This window comes from Copadichromis virginalis, linkage group LG6, assembly GCF_057382275.1.
Source record: "Copadichromis virginalis isolate Kocher_CV1m ecotype Utaka linkage group LG6, C_Virginalis_male_GT1.1, whole genome shotgun sequence".
Classification (NCBI taxonomy): domain Eukaryota; kingdom Metazoa; phylum Chordata; class Actinopteri; order Cichliformes; family Cichlidae; genus Copadichromis; species Copadichromis virginalis.
The window spans coordinates 3,015,615-3,035,743 of record NC_140623.1 but is presented as its reverse complement, the minus strand read 5'-3'; the positions used below and the strand labels follow the sequence as shown (position 1 = coordinate 3,035,743).

Sequence of the window (20,129 nt, the reverse complement as noted above, 5' to 3'; positions counted from 1 at the left end):
AATAAATAATAAAGTGCTTTTTTTGGTTTACATTTTGTCATTCAGAGCTTGCACATAACTACTGATTTTGGTCATTATTTATACTGTTAATTTGGGGCAGCTGTGTTCTGTTCGCCTTGTAATTGGAAGGTTGCCGGTTCAAGCCCCGGCTTGGACAGCCTCGGTCGTTGTGTCCTTGGGCAAGACACTTCACCCGTTGCCTACTGGTGGTGGTCAGAGGGCCCGGTGGCGCCAGTGTCCGGCAGCCTCGCCTCTGTCAGTGCGCCCCAGGGTGGCTGTGGCTACATGTAGCTGCCATCACCAGTGTGTGAATGTGTGGGTGACTGGACGTGTAAAGCACTATACAAATACAGCCCATTTTACCATTTGTTCTAATAAATAAATATACACCAGTCCCCCTTGCTGGAATCTGCTTGAGCTGCTCCTCCAGTTTCCTACCCACTGGGATCACTTCATCTGCTCCAGCTGCCTCTTCAGCTCCTGGCACTCATCTTTTTTCCATTTTCTTTCTTCCTGATGTTACTGTCTGCATTTGTGATACATGTGGCAATCTCAGCAATCTTCTCCTCCCTGTCAGCCACCACCATCTCTAGTTGGCTGGCGAAAAGCTGCTTGGAACTCAAATTGTCACAGGACCATAACCCTGCTGTTCTCAAGCACCTTTGGTGTCGTCTCCCATCAGGGCTTGGGACTTCCAGGCCATAGATGCTCCTGTACATCATCTTAGTCACTTGATTGTGCCTTTCAGTGTACGAGTCACAGTTGGAGAGTCTCAGTCTTGTTGCCTCTGGTCTTTGTGCTGCCAGGACTAGAGTTTTGTACTGTTGTTTAGGCTGGCCTGTTCTAGCTCATTGGTAGGAGTTCTTGATGCTGGGTTTTTTTTTTTAGTTATCAAGTAATAGTAATATTTCAAGTAAACCTTGTAAAGTTTTTGGCTGTTCCATCAACCATAGATATGACAAACCTTTCATATTTTTAGCCATCGTCATTCTCACTGTCTAGAGTAACTTAAAGCTTACTTCAGTGAAAGCAAGCGATACATGATCCAAAAAGCCGATGTGAGAAAGATCTAGTACATCCAGCAATGTCAAACGATCTCTTTTAAGTGTTCTCTATCCTTACTTCAGTAACTCCGCTTGAATCAAATACTTCATGTAAAATCTTTCATATCAATTTGGAAAGTGATAGAAAGGGTCGAAAATCAAATTTTTAAAAAACTTAAGTGGTTTCAAGCCAAAGATCTTACAGGAAGTGTTTGATGTGAGTTTTAAGAAAATGAATACAGCTAGAACTGTGCAGAATAGACCGATGTAGTAACATTGGCTAACTGGAAATAATAACACTCTTACATTTGCCTTAACATGTTTTGTGAGGCTCAGACAGGAAGTATGCTAGCTCTGAAGATGACAATGTGCAACAGATGAACAGACTGACAATAGGTCGCTCCATCATCCTGTTTTATTCACAGCAGGTTTGAAGGAAACAGATTCATTTGGACTCATACACACATGCTCATCAAAACCCCAAAAAGTCTCTCACACACTCACACACACACACACAGTGGTATGGTAGGCACACTGTAGTGGAGAGCTCAGATGTGTCGTCTCTGATAGTCGATTCAAAGTAGGCACTTCTGAAGCAGACAGTGATGATCGTTAATGCTTCTGTTCTCTGGCGCGCCTGACGCTGACCGCTGCAGTCACATCACATTAATCCAACTGTGCTTGTCACCATATGTACACCATTTATGCCTTCTGATTAGTGTGGGAGTTAAGAATGACTATGGCTGCACATGTTAGATTAATCAATCATTTCAGAAGGGCAAATTATTGCAATGCCAGCTCATTAGTTTCATACCAGGAGATTTATCTTGGAAACAAGCTGCTTACAAAAGCCAACACATAGACTAGGAGAGTAGATGAATATTTGCATTTGGGAGTCGAATGGTTCCAAACAGCAGCCTGTCAGCCTGTAGTGTTCTTACTGCTGCAGAGACTGATCTGTGACTGCATCTGGACAGGTCGTTTGCTTCGTGTGACGGGAGCTCTCGGTAGCTGAACAGTCAGGAAGAGAAAATCTGATCAAATCTGATGTCATGAAGAAAACTCTGCTAGCAGGAGGAGGGAGAGCTGTAAGCACTTGTTACTTTTACCCCTGTGGGGAGTTGTGACACAATATTGCAGCATCAGAAGAAGGTATTCTGGATGATAGGTTTAATCAGATTTTCTCTTCCATCTTCGCAGAAAACTAACAGCTCACACAGACTGGAAGGTGCAAAAGTTAACAGCTGATATTCATGCTTCACATCCTGCAAACTCTCTGCATCAGTTTAGCGAGTTCTGCGCCACTGTCAATCATCACAACGACCAGGATCTGACTGGGCTGAAGCAACTGCATGACCAAACTGTTTTAAGGTGGAAGTTAAACCTTTTGAAGTGAATCTTGTCACTATGCCCACATACTGAAATTAAACCTTTCTCTCAGCTACTGTTATTATTATTTTGGAGTACAAAAAAGTAAGCAAATAAACCCAAAAGCAGCTGATCAGAGAGGATTGGAATAGTGTTAACATGGAACAGGAACCCTGTTGATTTTTTTAAGCAATAAGAATGACCCCTCCCAAGCTCTCCGAGTATGCAAAAGGGTAACCTGCCGAGCATGCGGTGTTGATAAAAATCCTGTCAGCTCCAGCATTGCAGACTGCTGGAGGAAAAAGCCTAACACAGTATAGAATGTTTCCGGAGAAAGAAAAATAAATTACCCCCAAATTTCATAAGAATAATCCACATCCTGCCCTCCCACTAAAACAGTAATAATTTATTTTTTCATTTTCTATTGAATTGCACACACTGCGATGAGGTGGCAACAGTTTTTCACCAGGCGCTGTGCGTTTCTGAACAGTCTCTGAAGCACCGGTATGCTGCTGCTCTTCTCCCATACTCGCATTTTTGGTCCCTTTGGGCCTCTTCCAGCCTCAGCCAGCCCCCGGGGGTCAGGCTCCCATAACTGCTGAGGTATGGTCAGTTCTGGAGATGCAGATTCCATCCTCCATCACCTCTTCTGCTCCCAGACCTCAACCATGTTCAGGTCGAGCCTCTCGAGGCTCTTCAGCCCCTGGATGTTCTCGGTGTAGAACGCCACGTCTACCACCACCAGCCTGCAAACACGAGTCAAAGTGTCAAAGACATGAAAGATGGGGAAGAGCTATGCTCTGACAAGAAGCAGTTTATAACCTCCTAAGACCTGAACTCTTCCACAGCAGCATTTTTAATTTCTCTTTGATATTTGGTCACATTGGGGCCCGATGAATGTAAAAACAAAGAATTACCAGATTTTTTTTTTTTTACCTTATTTTTGTTTTTAAGAAAAATGAGAGCCACATATGAGGATATTCTTTCAAAATTGGCAGCAATGATTCTGGCACCGTGGCAGCTGTCACTGACACACACCTATCACCTCCGTTAATTCCAAAACTAACTCACAGAAGTGGAACTCTAAATTTGTGTCAGGTTTGTTAAGTACAATTCTAGCACTTTAATATAGCAGATATAAAGACATGTCAAGTATTCATGTAATGTTCAAAATTCTCTTTCAATAAAATGTGAAACAACGGGGAACACCAACAGGAAAAGAGGTGCTACTTCTCTTCAGAGCGAAGCAGGAAGTGCTGCTCTGTCATATCAACATACTCCAATCATTAGCTGGTTTTCAGGGCACTTACCCATGCTGCGGTCCTCCATCATTAATAACTCCAAGCCGAGCCAGCTGCCTCTTCAGATGCATTTTGAAACTGGCATTGATCCTCAGAAACAGCATCTGTATATGGATACACAACTCTCAAGTCTCTGATCAACAAGCTGTCACAGACACAAAAAGAGTAGAGAAAACAAAAAGATCTCACCTGTGTCTGTTCTTCAGGTAAAAGTTCATAAATGGCTTCGTGCATCTTTGCCATCTGCTTACAGATGTTTCTGAAGCAGGCTGAGGGCATCGGAGCCTTCACTTCATACTGAGGACATAAAAGGATACGCCTGAGGTCATGTGATTCTGTGCGCATTTGGAATACAACAATTTAAAATACACAGAAAGATTCTGAGAAAGTGCATTACACATGTCAAAAAGTCATAAATTCTGTACTAATAAAGGACAGAAATGGATACCTGACCATCAGGTATACAGTGCAAGTATAATTTAGTAGGTTCGATTATTGGTTATTTGTTTGTTCTATTATCTAATAGCAATGATTCTATTAAGTCTACATTAATTCAATACTATTATTAAAGTAAAAAAAAAAGGATTAACACAACTAACTGTGGAAATATTAGGCCTACACACACTGCCTGAATCTCATTACAACTGAAAGTCCTCTGTAAATAGAATTATTTTTATGCTTGCATAAAATTTAAAACCATTCATAAAGTGTTCTCGTGTTCCCTGCCCTCATCTAACCTTTGATAGAACCTTCTCAAACAGACTGTCCATGATGGCCACCAGCTTAGCAGAGATCTCTGCTATGTGATCGTTGTAGTCCTGCAACACAACAAACAGCCTCAGCAACACGACTCACATCGAGCTGAAATCTTTGGAGATTTTGTCATGACATTTTATTTTTAACTCTTCTCTCAAACTTTTATTTAGCCAGGATGAGGCCACACTTAAAGTGGTCATGCTGAGTGTTACCTTGGTGATGTGATCAAAGTGTCTGAGAACACTGAATTGTTTGGGCTGCAGTTTGGTCTCAAAATGAGCTCTGATGATGGGAATGTAGTGAACCACCAGCTGCAGACAGCGGGAAGCTAATGCTACAACACACACAGTTAACAGTAAAAATCAGCATTCTCAACCATTAAAAGTTGCTTCACATACTGAAAAAACAGGTCTACTTGTAAGCAGTGTGTGTAGCAGGTGTTATATACCAAGGTTTTTGGTGGTGATGGTCTTGAGGCCGACGATCTGCAAAGCTCCGGCTCCCAGAACCAGCTGGCAGCTCCGAGAGTTGAAGTGCTGCAGAAAGACAATCCAAGAAAATTCAGTAAACACCACCACTCTAAACCTAAGGCTAGCATACCAGCATGTCACGGCTGTGTCAAATGTAAACACTTCAGTGTTGTGATCAAATTGTCTCTAGGAAACAAAGTCTTTTCCTGTTTACTAACTACAAGAGGCTGAACTAACGTAGGATCGTGTGATTTGTGTGCTGTTGAGTTTCTGACCTTGAGGAGGTCTGCCAGACGCGTCAGCATGTCTGTAGAGATGGATGGGATGTCATTGACACACTGGCAGTATTCTAAAAAGATCCGGATCAGCAGCAGAACCGTCCTGAAGGAACACAAAGGCTACTCAGAAAATCTTTTAAAACTAAATGTTCACATTTAAAAAGCATTTGCGCTGTCTAACTTCCAACTTTAATGACAGTGTGAGGACAGAATAATATTTAAAATCATGAAATATGTGATTTCACCTACCCAACAACTGCATATTTCTGCCCGTTGACAAGCAGAAACTCTGTGGGTTTCCTGTCATTGGGACCTGGAATGGGAAAACGAATGTTACAAATAATAAAGCTGTTCTTCTTGTGCTGTGATGTTTCTCTGTTGCTCTGTATGCAAGCTGTGGAACCAAGCCTCAGTGCATCACTGGAAACCTCCAAGCACCTGGAGCCTCTGACAACAACACAGAGCAGTTCTGCTCTACTCCCAGCTTCTTAAGTGTAATTTAAGTCTGTCTGCATGCATGTTTCTGTCCAAACTGGAGGAGGGGGAGACTGCTGCTGCAGTGAACAGGTTTCACTGTTTTTAACACTCTGTTTCACTACAACTCTTTGTAGGTTACAAGTCCGCTCTTCTCTGCGCCTGCTGACAGACCAAGAACAGCACAAGCAGCACCAAGCAGACACACGACTGCACTTTAACATAAATTCTGCTTCATGTGGTCCGTTAGGGAAATTAACTGCCCAACCCTCACCCAACAGGTCTCATAGATAACTGCCTCTCAGGGAGTTCTTTTGTCCCCACTGTTGCCAAGTGCTGCTTATAGGGGACTGTCCAATTGTTGGGATTTTCTCTCTAAGGTTTGGGGGTCTTATAAACTCCTTGACTGGACTGAACTGTGAATCTTTACTTCTTTATCCATTTTCTTATTTTACATCAAAGTCAGCATATATATGCAATGTGTGCGTAGGTTACTCTGTAAGTAGTCAAAACATTTCAGAACTGTAGAACTAAAACTACAGAAATTACAAATAAAATCAGGTTAATGAGGATTTTCGGACAGTGGAGTCTGATACCTGGGATTTTGCGCTCTGGTAGTGATATTCTACCATTAGCAATGGAGTTCACCAGATCCTGAAACTCAGCAGGAACCTCAGCCTGCTTCCAGCGCTCATTATCCAGCAGCAGGCTGCAGGGGCACAAAAGCAAACTTCAGCACCTACACTGCTACATTACAGGAGTAAGACCAGATACACACTCAAATTCAACCATGAAACTAAACCTTCACTCACTCACACAAACAGTTATCATATTTAAAAGCAAACCTTCACATCCTGAAAACAATGGTACTGCAGGTTACCTGAGTTTGGTCTTGCGTTCTTCGTGGAAGCGGTGGACGAAGCGGTTGGCCTGGCTCTGCAACGCGCCCCTCAGGGAAACGCTTCGCCTGCCACAGAGCTCCTCTGTGTCCCTGACAAATCCCTCCACTGCCTGTGAAAGACAAACGAACTCCGCTGAGGTCAGACGCTCCAGAGATCCATCCTGTTAAACGTAAACACAAACACTTCAATTACATTTTCAGGTTTATCCTTTTCCATAGAAAACCTCAAATACAGACACATGTACACCATACCTTGGCTCGGGCTGTGAGCACTTTGACGCAGCGGTCATGGCTGATGTCGGAAGCCGTGTACATGAGCTCCTGGAGGTTGTTTATCACAAGGTTCAGCTCAAAGTCGGTGGGCATCATGTTCTCACCAGGCCTGAACACAAACACACTCACTGTTAACAGGCTGAAGAACCGAGTCAAAGGTTTCACAGCTTTAATCCCTCTCAGTCATTTTCACTTTTGGTTAAATCATTTTTGTACTTTATCTTGGGCAACAACACTTCCATTTTTGTTTTAAGAGAGCCAGTCTCTACATTTAATAGGGAACTACAGGAGATTATAAGCCACTACAGTCCACACCACTCTGTAAGATCTGCTGCCACTGGTTTTCAAGTCCAGTTCTCGTGTAAGTTATGCGTGTTTGCCATTTTCGTAGAATCAACTAAAGAAATAAGAGCATCCTGTGTTTTTGTGATATGCGACCAGTAACAAAGTATCTAAAATGCAGTCATAACACTGGTTCATCCCTTTTTTTTATGCTTGAATAATTCACGGGTCAATGTTAAGTAGCATCACAAACAAAAAGTGTTTTTCACAACTGAAAAAGAGAGAAAAAGCACCCAATGTCTAAAGAAAAGCTCCTTCAGAAAGCCTGGAGAACTGCTGCTCAAGACAACTTTAATTACAAGAAAATCTGTCTTGTTGGAAGGCTCAAGACTTTTGAACAAAACTGTCACTTTACGGTTTGATGCTGTTTTCAGTAAATAAGAAGACCTGAATTGCAAAAAAAGGAAAATGCAACAGCCTTTTAACCAGATGTCAGTTAGAGGCTATGGTGCAACGGGACTGCAATTACCATGATATTTTTGTTTTTGTTCAAACAGAAAAAGAAAAAAAGAAGAAGAAGAAAAACTTAAGAGTGACATACATGAAGCTCTGCTCTCTGCTGGCAGACATTTCTGTGGCCCCAGAGTCACTACTGGCAGTCTCCACCCGGCCCTGCTGGCTCCTGAATCCTGCTGCAGAGCTCTGATCCTGGGCTGCCGGCACTACTCGCTGTTGTTTCTGCTCCTGCCGTTTCTGCTGGGCATCATTCAAAGCATCACTGATGAACAGGCCTTCATGGGTGAGGTAGGCCAGCTCAGCCTCTCCCTGCAGGAGTGACGGGACCTGAGAAGCCTCTTGGCCGGATGGTTCTGAACAGGAGTCCTCCAGGAGACGGGTTTTCTGGTTTGAGTCCAGAACCTCTAGAACCACATTCCTGATCACATTCATAGTGGCCTAGCAAACAGGCAGTTGGGTAATAAGGTGCACAATTAGATTCAGTTTGTTGAATTCACACAGAAAGAATATTTTTACCTGCATCAAATGTTGGATAATGTTTGTGATGTGTGAACCATCTTCTGAAGTCTAGCAGACTAAAAATAGGAGCTCTGTACCAGGAGCTGTTTTGACTAACCTTGATTCTCTGCAGGAAGAAAAGGAAGCTCTCAAAGACATTTTTCAGCAGGTCAAACCACTGAGGGAATGTCATCAGACGCATTTGGTCAGCAAGCCTTGAGAAACACAAATGCACACATGTACAGCGAGTCTCCATGAGGTTCAACTTGGACTGGTATTTTCTTTGTTTACAAAGTCAATGTGCTCATTAAACATTGCATAAAATGCTTTAATACAACCAGTGGTATTAATCACATTGTTCCAACTTACTTAACAACGACTTCAGCATCAATTTCTTCTATCTGCACAACACTATCTGCCACACACTGCAAACACAAAAAGGTTTCTATTACATGATAAATCGCAGCTGGATCGCTGTTATTTAATGCAGCGCTTAGAAACAGATAAAGACTGGACTGTGTCAGGAGGAGTCACACCTGAGAGACGATTGCCTTGGCCGCTACGATCATCTCATCACTGTAAATATCCAGAAAATCCAGCTTCCGCTGCCGCAGCAGGCCGAACACCAGCGACTCCAGACGCTCCTAAAATCCACAGACAAACGCACCAGAAAATACAGGGTCCTAAAACACTGACATGACCGGGCAGCAGGGTTTCAGAAAGCTGAGATGAATTTAATATGAGACCGAAGAATTCAATTACGTAATCACATTCAAAGACTAAAAACGAATACTGATACTCAGCATGAGCAGAGCTGCACAGCTGTATATAATTGTTTCTGTCAGACTATAATAATGACTTGCTGCCAGAATCAGATTCTACATTTTGTTTGATGTAACTGAAACTAAAAGCAGAAGCACATTCGAAATGACAAAGAAATATAATTTAGTCTTTCGATATTAAGCATCACACTGATGACAGGAACAGAAACGTTGATGTTTTGTGTGTGTAGATGTAGCAGGAATACTTATATTTATCATGTATACAGAGATGCATGCAAATGTAAATGGCAACCGCACATTCCCCAACAGTTGTTGTTGTCAGTCATCTTCTAAACATGACCATCCTGAAATCTATTAGACCCTTTGTGTTGAAGGTGATTGTTCAGACCTTCTCCAGAACCTGTGGCTCATCTCTCAGGCTGCGGTTCAGGTCACTGTGAGCGTACATACTGAAGTCCTCCACCATCATCTTATCAATCAGCTTCTCTAGCTCGCACAGCTGGGAGCCCAGATGTCTGAGAGATGCAAACACAGCATTGTACAGCTGCTCTGTTGGCTGCTTGTAGAACATCAATTTCAGACATCACAACAAAAACTATCCTAGTAAAACTGATCCAGTAAACACACTCTCACCTGAAGCTGTGGATGCCCTGCAGCTCTTGCTGGAGCACCTCCTTAGTGGTGGCGATAAGTTCCAGTGCTCCAACAAACTCAGAGGTGGAGAGCAGCAGCTGTACAGTGGGCTGTGTCTGATGCACTGCGGCCATCAGCTTCAGCTTGTTGTGCAGCTTCACGCAGTTGTTGCGAGTCAGGGCGGTGCAGAGAGCCTGGAGAGGTCCTTGGCACATGACCTGGTCCATGGCAGCTGTACGGCCCCGAAGGACGGCCACGGCATGCTGCGTCTCCTGCAGCTGGTCCTGCAGCTCGTGCTGCGACGACATAGCATGGAAAAACGCTTCGGAACGCAGCGAGATCTGTCGAGCAATGCTCACCTCCACCACATCTAGGTAGTGGCTGAGCTGGAGGAAAAAGAACATCATTTGATTAACTTCTACATATGAAGGTTGCTGGTTTAACTGATCTAATGACTGATGAGCACAAAAGTGCAAATCAACAACTATCCTGTTTGATTAGGATCCTGTTAACTGTAAGCAGTTAATCACATGACACATGACCGATACTAAACCTCCACTGCGGTTATATTCTACTTGTCATAAGTTTTAAATATCTTCAGGTAAATTAACTGAACAATAACAATATGCATTTCATCCTTAAATATATAACAACAGACGTCTAATTTCTGTGTTTAGATCAAGTCCATCAAATACAATTATAAATAAATTACAATTATCCATCATTTTTCTTAACCTCTCCAGTCAACACCAACCAGTGTCCTTTTAGAAATCATCTTGGTAACACCTCAAGGTAATTAACTTATAGAATGTATCTACAGGAACTTTAATTTCACTGCTCATCAAAAGTGACTGGACCGGTGAGTCTACAACTCCTGCTAGCTTTCCCTAAAATAAAGATTGAACGATATATTACAAAATTTCCTGGAGTGCCACGTGTCTTTCTTGTAAAACTGAGAAAAGCAGAAAATACTCACAGATGTAGAAGCTAAAGGGATTTAAACAAGTATTTAACAAAATTGCTACTAAAACTTATTAGTATTATTATTTTTAAGTTCCTTTTGTTCTTTTGTTATGCTACAAGGCCCCAACACCAAACTACCTCTTACTGGTCAGTGGTTGCTTCTTGTTTAGGTTGTGATTAGCTGTTTAGACAGATAAACATGCCGGTGTCAGAGCCAAAACCACTGTTTGTGGATGTGTAAAATTCAACACAAACAGCAGGGGGGGGCAGGAGCACCCTGAATTCAGCCCTCTGCAGGTTGATCATTTTCATTCCCATTAAACAATCGCATCCTTTATTCCTTACATTTCACAGTCCATATCAGTACAGATACTCAGCATGATGCTTTTCTCCATTGTGATCTGATGCGTTTTCAAAGGAACACTATATAACTGCCTTGGAGTGTTACCAAGATGGTTTGAAAGGAACACTTTGAAAACACATCAGTGCAGGTTTACTCTCGATCTACAGATCGCCCTCCCTGGGTGATCTGTATGTGTTGATGAGAATTCACCTTTTCCTGGAGCAGTTTGGAAGAAGCCACGTCTCTGCTGCTCTTCCCCCCAGCATTGTTAAAGTGTGACCAGGGAAGGACCATGTTGAAGGTAGCCGGGTCCTCAAGAGCAAAGTCGGGCTTCATGAAAATCTGACAATATAAAGCACAGTGAGACAGTGAAGCAGCAAGGTCACTCTGGAGACAGCCTGTTGTCACAATAGTGTCACTATCATGTCTAAGCTAATAAATGAGACATGCTTAGTTGCAAGTGTCAAAAGAGTCACAATGTGTTTGAGTCCACAGCTAAAATGATACAACGGAACTGCATTAGAGCATTGGCCACACTGTCAAAGTTAAAGGGAAATCCAAAGAGAATCAGACAGAATATTATGCATGTTTGCATAATTACCTTCGGGACTTGCTCCAGCTCAGTTCTGGATTTGTCTGGAATAAGCAACAAAAGCTCTAAATCACTATCGGTTACAGTAGTTATGTTTAAGAGTCAGAATATCCTTTTGTGTTGCTCAGCTAACAAAGTTTGACAAAGTTTAGTTTCTAAGACTGACACTAGAGTGTGCTCTGTACAAACTAAACAATAAAAATAAAAAAGACAGGAAACTTGTGAAAAGTGCAGCAAGCAGAGAAATGTGTTTATCAGATCAAATTCTGAAATGTGCATTAAAGGCATAAAATATTGTTTTGGAAGCAAATCAAAAGAAAGATAATAAAACCCGTGTGTTAAACTGTAAAAACCCTTAAATCTATTAAAGAGCCAAGGTTCAGGACCAAACTACGCTCACATACACTTAATGTGTGGTACAGTCAGATGTGACAGTGTATATGTATACACTGTAGCCTGCATATTTGCATCTGAAGTCATTGCGTGCTGCCAATCTTAGGCAGTCAGAGAGTCCTGCAGCAGCTGGTTAATAATTCATACCTTGGTTGGTGGTGATACTAGAGACAGCGTCGACATCATCTTTGTTGGGGCAGATCGTCTTGCAACGTTCATGGATTCGTTCCCTCTAAAAATGAAATCATGAAATCCAAAAAGGAAGTTCAGGATTTTTGGCCCAGCCCGCTCTCTGTAAAGCTAACATGATCGTTACGCACCAGGAAAAAAAGGCTTGAGTGAATCAGAGAAGCCAAGTTTGATGATACAAACTAACAAAGGTTACAGCTGTGGGTCGTTAGAGAAGAACAAAGCAACACACTGAACAAGAAATCAGATGCATGAAACCCGTAGGAGGAAGTGAAAACAAAGCTACAATAACATTTCTAAAAACTAGATGACTCTTACAAGAACAGAAATGCACTGTCAGAAGTGCAAGAGATGTTACAGCTCAATCTCACCACACTCAGCTGGTAACAAAAGTAATAAAAGACTAAATGAGGAACAGAAACCTTCTGTAAGAGCTATTTTTGCCACTTGAGGCATTATAAAAATGAAGCAGCACAGGCCAAGACAATTTAAGAATTTAAAAACACATAAGAACTTTAAAGCCTGTTTGTATTTTATTTTCATTATTTTAATTGTTTGTAGAATGTTTGTTGACAACATTAAAGCATCAGCTGCATTTCAAGACATCTATTCTACTTGAAACATGACAGCCAGTAAAGGAAGGTTTTAGAATCAGAATCAGAAACTTTATTGTCATTGTCATGAGAACAACGAAATTAAGAATGGTCCCCGATCATTGCATCATCCCTAGCGATATCAAAATATAAATAAAACAATAAAATTCAATAAATAAAATAGATAGAATACTTAAAATACTAATAAGATATAACAGTAAAACATTCACATACATTCCCACACACATGCTTCAGACCGTGCATAGATTAACACAAGAGTGGCGTGATGGACATTTTTTTTGTAGTATTCAGATGTGTTATTGCAGTTGGATAACAGCTGTGTTTGAGTCTATTAGTCCTTGCTCTGATTGCCCTGTACCGTCCAACACATTTATCCAACACATTAAGGTGTGTTTGTACTGTATCGAGACTGGATTCCCTTTAAAACTTTGAATCTTGAATACAAACGTACAGCTGCTGTCTCTTAAACACAAAGACATTCCTCACTGGGGCTGGGTTAATGATGAACGTAAGACTATCTCAAAACGCCATTTTTACTCACGTCACTTCCATAATCGTTTAAGCACGCTACTCATCCTACCCACAGCGCTCTGGCTTTGGCTTGGTTACCAGTTAACTTCTGTAAATCAAACCCTACTTTAACTATTAAACAATAAATTACTATCAGTAACCATGTATGTTACTGTTCGTATCTATACACATAACTGCAGTTGTCATGTTTCCTCCAGTAGAAGCTATCAGTTAGAACTAATGTAGCTTAACTGTGAGGCAAAACAAGAAGAGCAAATCTCAGCCAAATGCCAGAGTAACACAACCATTGTGATAAGTAACTCTGTCAACAAATGAGTGCATGTACAAGAAAAAAAAAGAAAGAAAAATCAACATGAAAACCCTGACTGGTTAAAGTGAAAATCACATATTTAACATACAGACTGAGACACATCTTTCCATCACAACAGCTTTGGCATCAGTACTTCTATTGCTTTTTTATTTAGTAAACTCCTCTAGGAAATGCAAATGCCTCCAGTATTCAGGCTGTTTGAATTCCTGAGATTTAAAAAAAGGTCCAGCTTTATTCAGACATTTTCATCTTTTCTTCTTCTATAATGCCACCTTTGTTCTAAATGGTGGGAAAATACAGCAGCTGCTCATCAGCGGGAGACAGTTGCATTGTTTGCACAAGATCCATGCACAAGATTTCTTAAACTAAAGTTCTTAGTTAACAGATGCATTTCAAGACTTCTACTTTACATGTCCTGAGCAAAAAAGGCTACAAAGTGAAACTGCCTCAGATTCTTGACAAACCCAAAACAAGAGAAACGTAGAATCTTTCTCAGGAACCCCAAAAGGTTGATTGTAGGGTTTTCACTGGGAGAAACGTTTCGTCACTCATCTAAGTGACTTCTTCAGTCTCAGCCGACTGCAGGTTTCCCCAATCAAGACTCTCTCAAGAACAAAAATATCCTAATAGCATCTTTAACATTGACTCCACACAGATCTGAGCTGCAGTGATACTGACTTGTCAACAAATCATAAATGCTCTTAATAATTCGCTCTAGGTATTACCTGAGTCATCTCTTGCAGGTAGGGCCCAAAGTGCTCCTTGGTGATGTTGGGGAGGCAAAATGAGGGCATCACCTCCGTCTCGGTGAAGTCCAGCCCCCATGTTTTAGTGAAAAAGTCAGATTCCCTTTTGGCGAGCCGAGGGTCATTCAGTGCAGCTGGGAGGTTGACCTTCGAGCTATAAACTGTCCATCGGTCGTGCTCTGCCACCACAGATGGGCCATTACACAGGCCCTGCCCCTCACCTGGAGGACCACATAGAAATAAAGTCAGTGCTTTCATTTTCTGCGGAGAACAACAACTCATAATTTAAGCATCTGGCCTGCCATGGTTTCTTGGTTTTGTTTCCATGTTCCTGAACTTAAATCACAGCTGTGGCCCAGGTGAATGCAACAAACAGCAACATCACAAGCACAGCAGTAAATCAATGCACAACATACAGATAAAAACTGCAAGACGCTGTGTTTTCCTGCAGTGTCACAAATTTGTCTATTTAAAGTTCATTTGTGTTCAATATGACAACGTGAAAGAAAGAGTGGGCTTTAGATAGCCAGTATGTAAAAAAAAAATGTATACTTAAAAAAATATTAGCATCACTGTTTATGTTTCTATGTAAACTTTAAATGACTGATGACCCTTAGCGCAGATGTATAGATGAACATCTAGATTTTCACCACCTTTTATAGACTATTTTCACTGTCTAACTGCAAAATATGTATACTTTCTGGTTATGTTCTACTGCTAAAAATGATGCCTATGCATGCCATTGCACTGAAGTCAGTCATTCTTCCTACCAGTCGGCTCCTTCGGGCAGACGTCAGGCAAAGAGCGGATATGCCGGTAGCGAGGTGGGGAAGGATCTCGCTCCTTGTGATAGATCCCATCTCGGCCTCCGCTGCTGGGACGAGGCACTGGGGAGGAGCTGTGACTGGAGGCCATGTCATTGGGACGTGCCTCCCAGCAGGCTAGCTGGAAAAAAAGATGAAAACAGGGCTAGCATTAGATAGAGAAATCATAATCAGCACTATCAACTCCAAATCAGCAAAGTTCCAAACGAGTTATGTGGTCCATCTCTCTTAAAACTTTGCCCAATCTGTAAAGAGTCACAGATGTTTTCAGAAGATTGATCTTGTAAGATGTTAAAGCATCAATAATTTCATAAAGTCACTGGGCATTGTTTTGGGGTTTTTTTGTTTTTTTAAATAAATAGTAATAGTGAGTCTTTGGGAACCATTTTTTGTAGTGGATGACTAGGGGACTTTCTGAAGTCTCATTCCACATCTCTGCAGGTTTGTGGTTTCAAAATGATGATTTCTTGAAATTGGCAGCTTTTAGTATCACGTCTTCCCCTTCTGTTGTACACCATTAGGGATAGCAACACTATATTAAAAAAAACGATTGGTGGCTGAATCTAATTAACCTTTAAATTTGAGTGTTTTTAGACCCATTGCCACAGTCTGAAATCAAGCACATGACCATGCAGTCTGTCTTTACAAAGTTTTGTGAAAGAATGAATCATTCTAACAAGCTCAGAAAATTCGAGTGTGGTACTGCAAGAGAAGGCATCCTAGTCCAAGTCTTCCCTCCTAGATATGATCAACTGTGGGGGTACTGTAGGGGATGTTATTGCAAAGTGAAAGCATTTAGGAATCGCAGCAACTCAGCCTCAAAGTGGCAGACTGTACAAAGTTATACTGTGATTGCTAAGTGTTGAAGTGCATAATGTGTAAAAGTTGCCAATCTTCTGCTGACTCAGTAAATGCTGTAGCATGGGTTTCAATGGCTGAGCAGCTCTTGTACTTGTAATGTGTTGGTGTTCCTTTAGTTTTGCCATAAAGTCTTACACATTCATCTAACCAGCAAAAGATCCAAAGTTTGATCATGGGACAAGACACAAACCTCTTCATGGTTGCATCAGAAAGAACATCCAGTACAAAAAAATTCAATAAAATGTGTTGAGCTACCTGCTATAGCGAACCCTTGTATATAACAGACAAATCAAAGGTAGCTTTTAGTGTAACTTGTTAGCTGCAGTAGAGAACGACTATGTGTTCAGCTTGCCATGTACAAGGCAGACTAAAGTTACATCAAAATTTGTGAAGGGCCTCAATTTCAATACAAGTTCTACATCAAACTGACACAGAAACGTGCCCTGGTTCATCCACTGGTGCAAGCAAGTCTCCAGCTCTTTCTGTGTGGTAATGTACACAGTGGTTTTATGGGGGGGTGGGGTGACTGGTACAGCTTTCAACAGTGCTGCATTAAATCTAACAACTGAGATAATAACATGCATTCATTTTGTTAACTACATTTGAAGGTTCAGTTAACACTTGCATGAGGCTGGTGACTTGTCCAGGGAGTACCTTGCTTATGCCCTAAGATAGCTGGGATAGACTGCAGCCCTGTTATCGAACAGTATCATTTATCATTTCATTAAAAATGCTCCAAATACACAAACAACACAAATATAGAAAAGTCCTTTGGTTAAGTGACAAATTTAAGGCCTATCAACCTCCAGTCAGTAAGCCTACATACATCTGCAACGTGGTGAAAGTGCTCTCAGATGTGCTTAAATTCTTTAAAACTTAATGCAGACATTTTCTGCAGCATCTGTAGCGAAAAATGCAAGCTGACAAAAAGCTGACCAAGGCGGCAACACCCGATCAAACACAAAATGCATCTAAACTTTGACCACATGTTTCATATTTGATGCTCTGCTGATTCAACTGGAAAAGGTACCCAGCTCCACCTGCCTGGGTCAACAGACCTGTGCTGCTTTTCGGCCGTCTTACAATTGTTATACAAGGAGAAACTACCTATAGGGTCAGTTTTGTGTACCACCCTGTAAAATTTGGACCAAAGCTGACTTGGCCATGGAAGAACTGCATTTTTTAGAGTTTTACATTGGCTCCATTTCACAGCCCTGGTGGTTAACAACTGAAAGAAAACTGCTGGTTAAATGACAGCTGTAAACCAATGATATGTTGCTGTGCTAACAGTCAGTTGTAATCTGACTGCTCAAACTGTGGAGGTGTATGACCCTCTGCTGTTAATCCCATCACACAAATGAGAGGATTATAGATCTATGCGCTCCCCATTATTATCAGAACCGTTTTTAGCTCCTTCATATTGCTTTTACATTTTAAAAAAATGCTGTCAAAATATTAAGAACCATCTTAACACATAAAACTTCAGACTTGTCACAGATTCAAGCACTCACAACCATCTTGGATCCTTGGCCCGTCAATTTTCTACCACCCACTGCAACTGCATGGAGCTAAAAATAGGAATGATTGTCCGATTCCTCTTTTTGAAGACAGACTGCTTTGAAGGAATAGGAAGGAATGGCAGTAATATGGTGATAGCCAAAGATTAAAATAAGTATTATTTGAATTTATTTATGCAGGTACATCAGGTATATAACTGGCTAGTTCTTCACTATATGACATATAAGATATGTCAAGCAGTAACACTGAATCCCATCCATAAAAGAAAAAGAAAAAAAAACAAGCAGGAGCAGCTTATAACACCTTCCTCATTTATTTTCATCTGCCCTTAGAAAACCGTTGTAAAATACTCAAAAACAATAAATCATCAGCAAATTACAGTAAAACAAGAGCATAACTGCACAGAGATATTCTTGCTGAGATCATAAAAGCTCAGTTATATTTCTATGTTGACATGTAAAGTCCAAAGAAAAATTATTTACCGATTCTTAGAAATCCAAATTATTCAGGAATAGTTTTGGACGGCATGTATGGACAAAGAATACTTGTTTTTAAAAAAAAAAAAAAAAAAACAAACAGTGTGCACCATCCTATATTAGGATCTTATTAATTAATCAGGCTTTTAATCCTTTTCTCGGTATCAACAAAAGTGAAAGCACAATACCAAGGGGAGCCGCTGTATTGAACTCGATTCTACTTGTTTCAATCACATTATGATCTACTCAGCGAGAACTGATTATTTTCAGGCATAAACGTTTCCTTATAATGTAAATCTGAAACCCTAATATATTCCGGAAATTGTGCCAAGAAATAAACATGGCCTTAATGGCATTTTTTTTAGTAATTAGCACCGTTAATAAATTATACTATAAATTTCCTCGCCCAATAAAACATCGTGATTATTTCTGAGCGGAGAAAAAACAGGTGTCCCTTGTAGTCATTTAATCTTTGATATTAAAATGTTTATGCTTTCGGCTGTCATCGTTGCTGTGCCTCCCATCGGGACAAGTAGATGTAACAGAAGCTAGGCAGCTAGCCTTAGCCTAGCTACAGTGCACGCATTGCTGGCAGGTGTTTGCATTACAACCGTTCACGCTGACAGTGAAGTCAATGCCTAACAGCAACATGAAACACACAAAACTAATTGCAGTTTTGTTGTCAGGGGCTGATGTGCTGCAGAATATTCGCGGCCTTATTAGCTACATGCTAGAGCTAACGCTACAGCTAATGTTGTCAACGGCAGTTACACGTAGACTAGCCAATGGTAGCAAGTTAGCCGGATAAGCTACCCCAACAGGCAACATAAAAACACCAAAGAAAGCCCGAAATGACAGGGGACCGAGAGGCTTCATTTGGACACCTACCTGTCATGTAAAATAAAGCGGACGGTGTGTCTTTTCTTCATAATCACAGTAGCACTAAAGGAAACGAGGGGAAAACAACAGGACTCACAGCAGTTAATACCGGTATACGGACCATCATGCACTGCTGGAAAGAGGAACATCAACGTCAGGTTCTTTATTTGCCTGTTTGCAAGTTTCAGTCTTCAAAGCTCGCTGCTGCCCCCTGCTAACTAAAGCTGAATCGGTCCATATCAATGTCATTGGTCCGTATACAGTAGACAACAAAGTGCGCACTCACCGGCCACTAGATACAGCTGTTAAACTGTTATATAAACAGTTTATGGCATATCTAATATAGCAGCAACTCAGCATTTTGTCATGTAGACATTGTTAAGACGAACTGCTGTTCAAATTGAGTATCAGAACGGGCAACGAAAGGTGATAAGTGATTGTGAAGCAGGGTTTAACTTAACTGCACAACAGAAGATCAGAAAAACGCTGACCGGGCATACTTACAGTAACAACCGCATAATTTTAATGGAATAACCTACGAGAGTAGTGCTATTGAACTTTCCGTCTTCTTATGGCCACTGTGTCCCCGGTCTTTCGATGGCTACTTCCAGCAGGATAACTCGCCATGCCGCAAAGCTAAAATAATTTCAAATAGGTTTACTGAACACGATATATTAAACGGTGTTACGGCAGTGCCTATCCCAGCTGTCGAGAGACAGGGTCACCAGTCTAACAGGGTTAACGAAGAGAGATAGACAACCTCACAATGTCACCTATGGGCAATTTAGCCTAACCCCATTAACTGCATGTCTTTGGACTGTGGGAGGAAGCCGGAGTACGCGGACAGGACCCACGCAAACACGGGGGGAACATGCATAGCATGATTGTGGAATTGAACCCAGAACCTTCCTGCTGTGATACAACAATGCTAACTAATTTATTTCTCGCTGGTAATGCCCTCATTCATTTTAGGATGCTGGATCTACCGAAGATTCAATTCAATTTTATTTATACAGCGCCAATCACAACAGCTGTCGCCTCAAGGCGCTTTATATTGTAAGGCATACTTTACAATAATACAACAGAGAAAACCCCACAATCATGTGACCCCATATGAACAAAGCTTTGGCAGCAGTGGGGAGGAAAAAACTCCCTTTTAACAAGAAGAAACCTCCAGCAGAACTAGGCTCAGGGAGGGGCGGTCATCTGCCGTGAGGGAAATAGGACCAGATATGTTGCTAAATTTATTTTTTCATATTGTGAAATGTTTTAGAAAAAAACTGTAATTATAATAATTTTATGTTATTCAGAGGTT

General features: G+C 41.2%; 1 protein-coding gene and 1 long non-coding RNA gene across 4 annotated transcripts; one reads left to right on the top strand and one right to left on the bottom strand.

The window, feature by feature from the left end:
- The first annotated feature begins 907 nt into the window (after positions 1 to 907).
- LOC146706933 (uncharacterized) lies at positions 908 to 2,700 on the top strand. The gene is made up of 2 exons (XR_014920725.1): positions 908 to 2,131; positions 2,244 to 2,700. It is a non-coding gene; the product is annotated as an uncharacterized LOC146706933 (long non-coding RNA).
- A 96-nt stretch (positions 2,701 to 2,796) lies between these two features.
- Positions 2,797 to 19,605, bottom strand: vps54 (VPS54 subunit of GARP complex). 3 transcript variants are annotated; one of them, XM_085458234.1, is made up of 23 exons: positions 19,319 to 19,605; positions 15,027 to 15,201; positions 14,236 to 14,477; positions 12,014 to 12,098; positions 11,483 to 11,517; positions 11,092 to 11,223; positions 9,576 to 9,961; positions 9,331 to 9,457; positions 8,697 to 8,804; positions 8,530 to 8,585; positions 8,279 to 8,375; positions 7,748 to 8,100; positions 6,844 to 6,973; positions 6,571 to 6,752; positions 6,287 to 6,399; positions 5,466 to 5,529; positions 5,214 to 5,319; positions 4,917 to 5,004; positions 4,681 to 4,802; positions 4,450 to 4,530; positions 3,902 to 4,009; positions 3,722 to 3,816; positions 2,797 to 3,157 (listed from the first exon to the last, which is right to left on the bottom strand). In XM_085458234.1, the coding sequence occupies exons 2-23, from the start codon at positions 15,169 to 15,171 to the stop codon at positions 3,052 to 3,054; spliced, it is 2,961 nt and encodes a 986-aa protein (XP_085314360.1). In that variant the 5' UTR covers positions 15,172 to 15,201; positions 19,319 to 19,605; the 3' UTR covers positions 2,797 to 3,051. The 3 variants fall into 3 exon arrangements, with proteins under 3 accessions (XP_085314360.1, XP_085314359.1, XP_085314358.1); XM_085458233.1 differs by having other exon boundaries at positions 19,354 to 19,605; XM_085458232.1 differs by lacking the exon at positions 19,319 to 19,605 and adding an exon at positions 18,824 to 19,072.
- Positions 19,606 to 20,129: the final 524 nt, after the last annotated feature.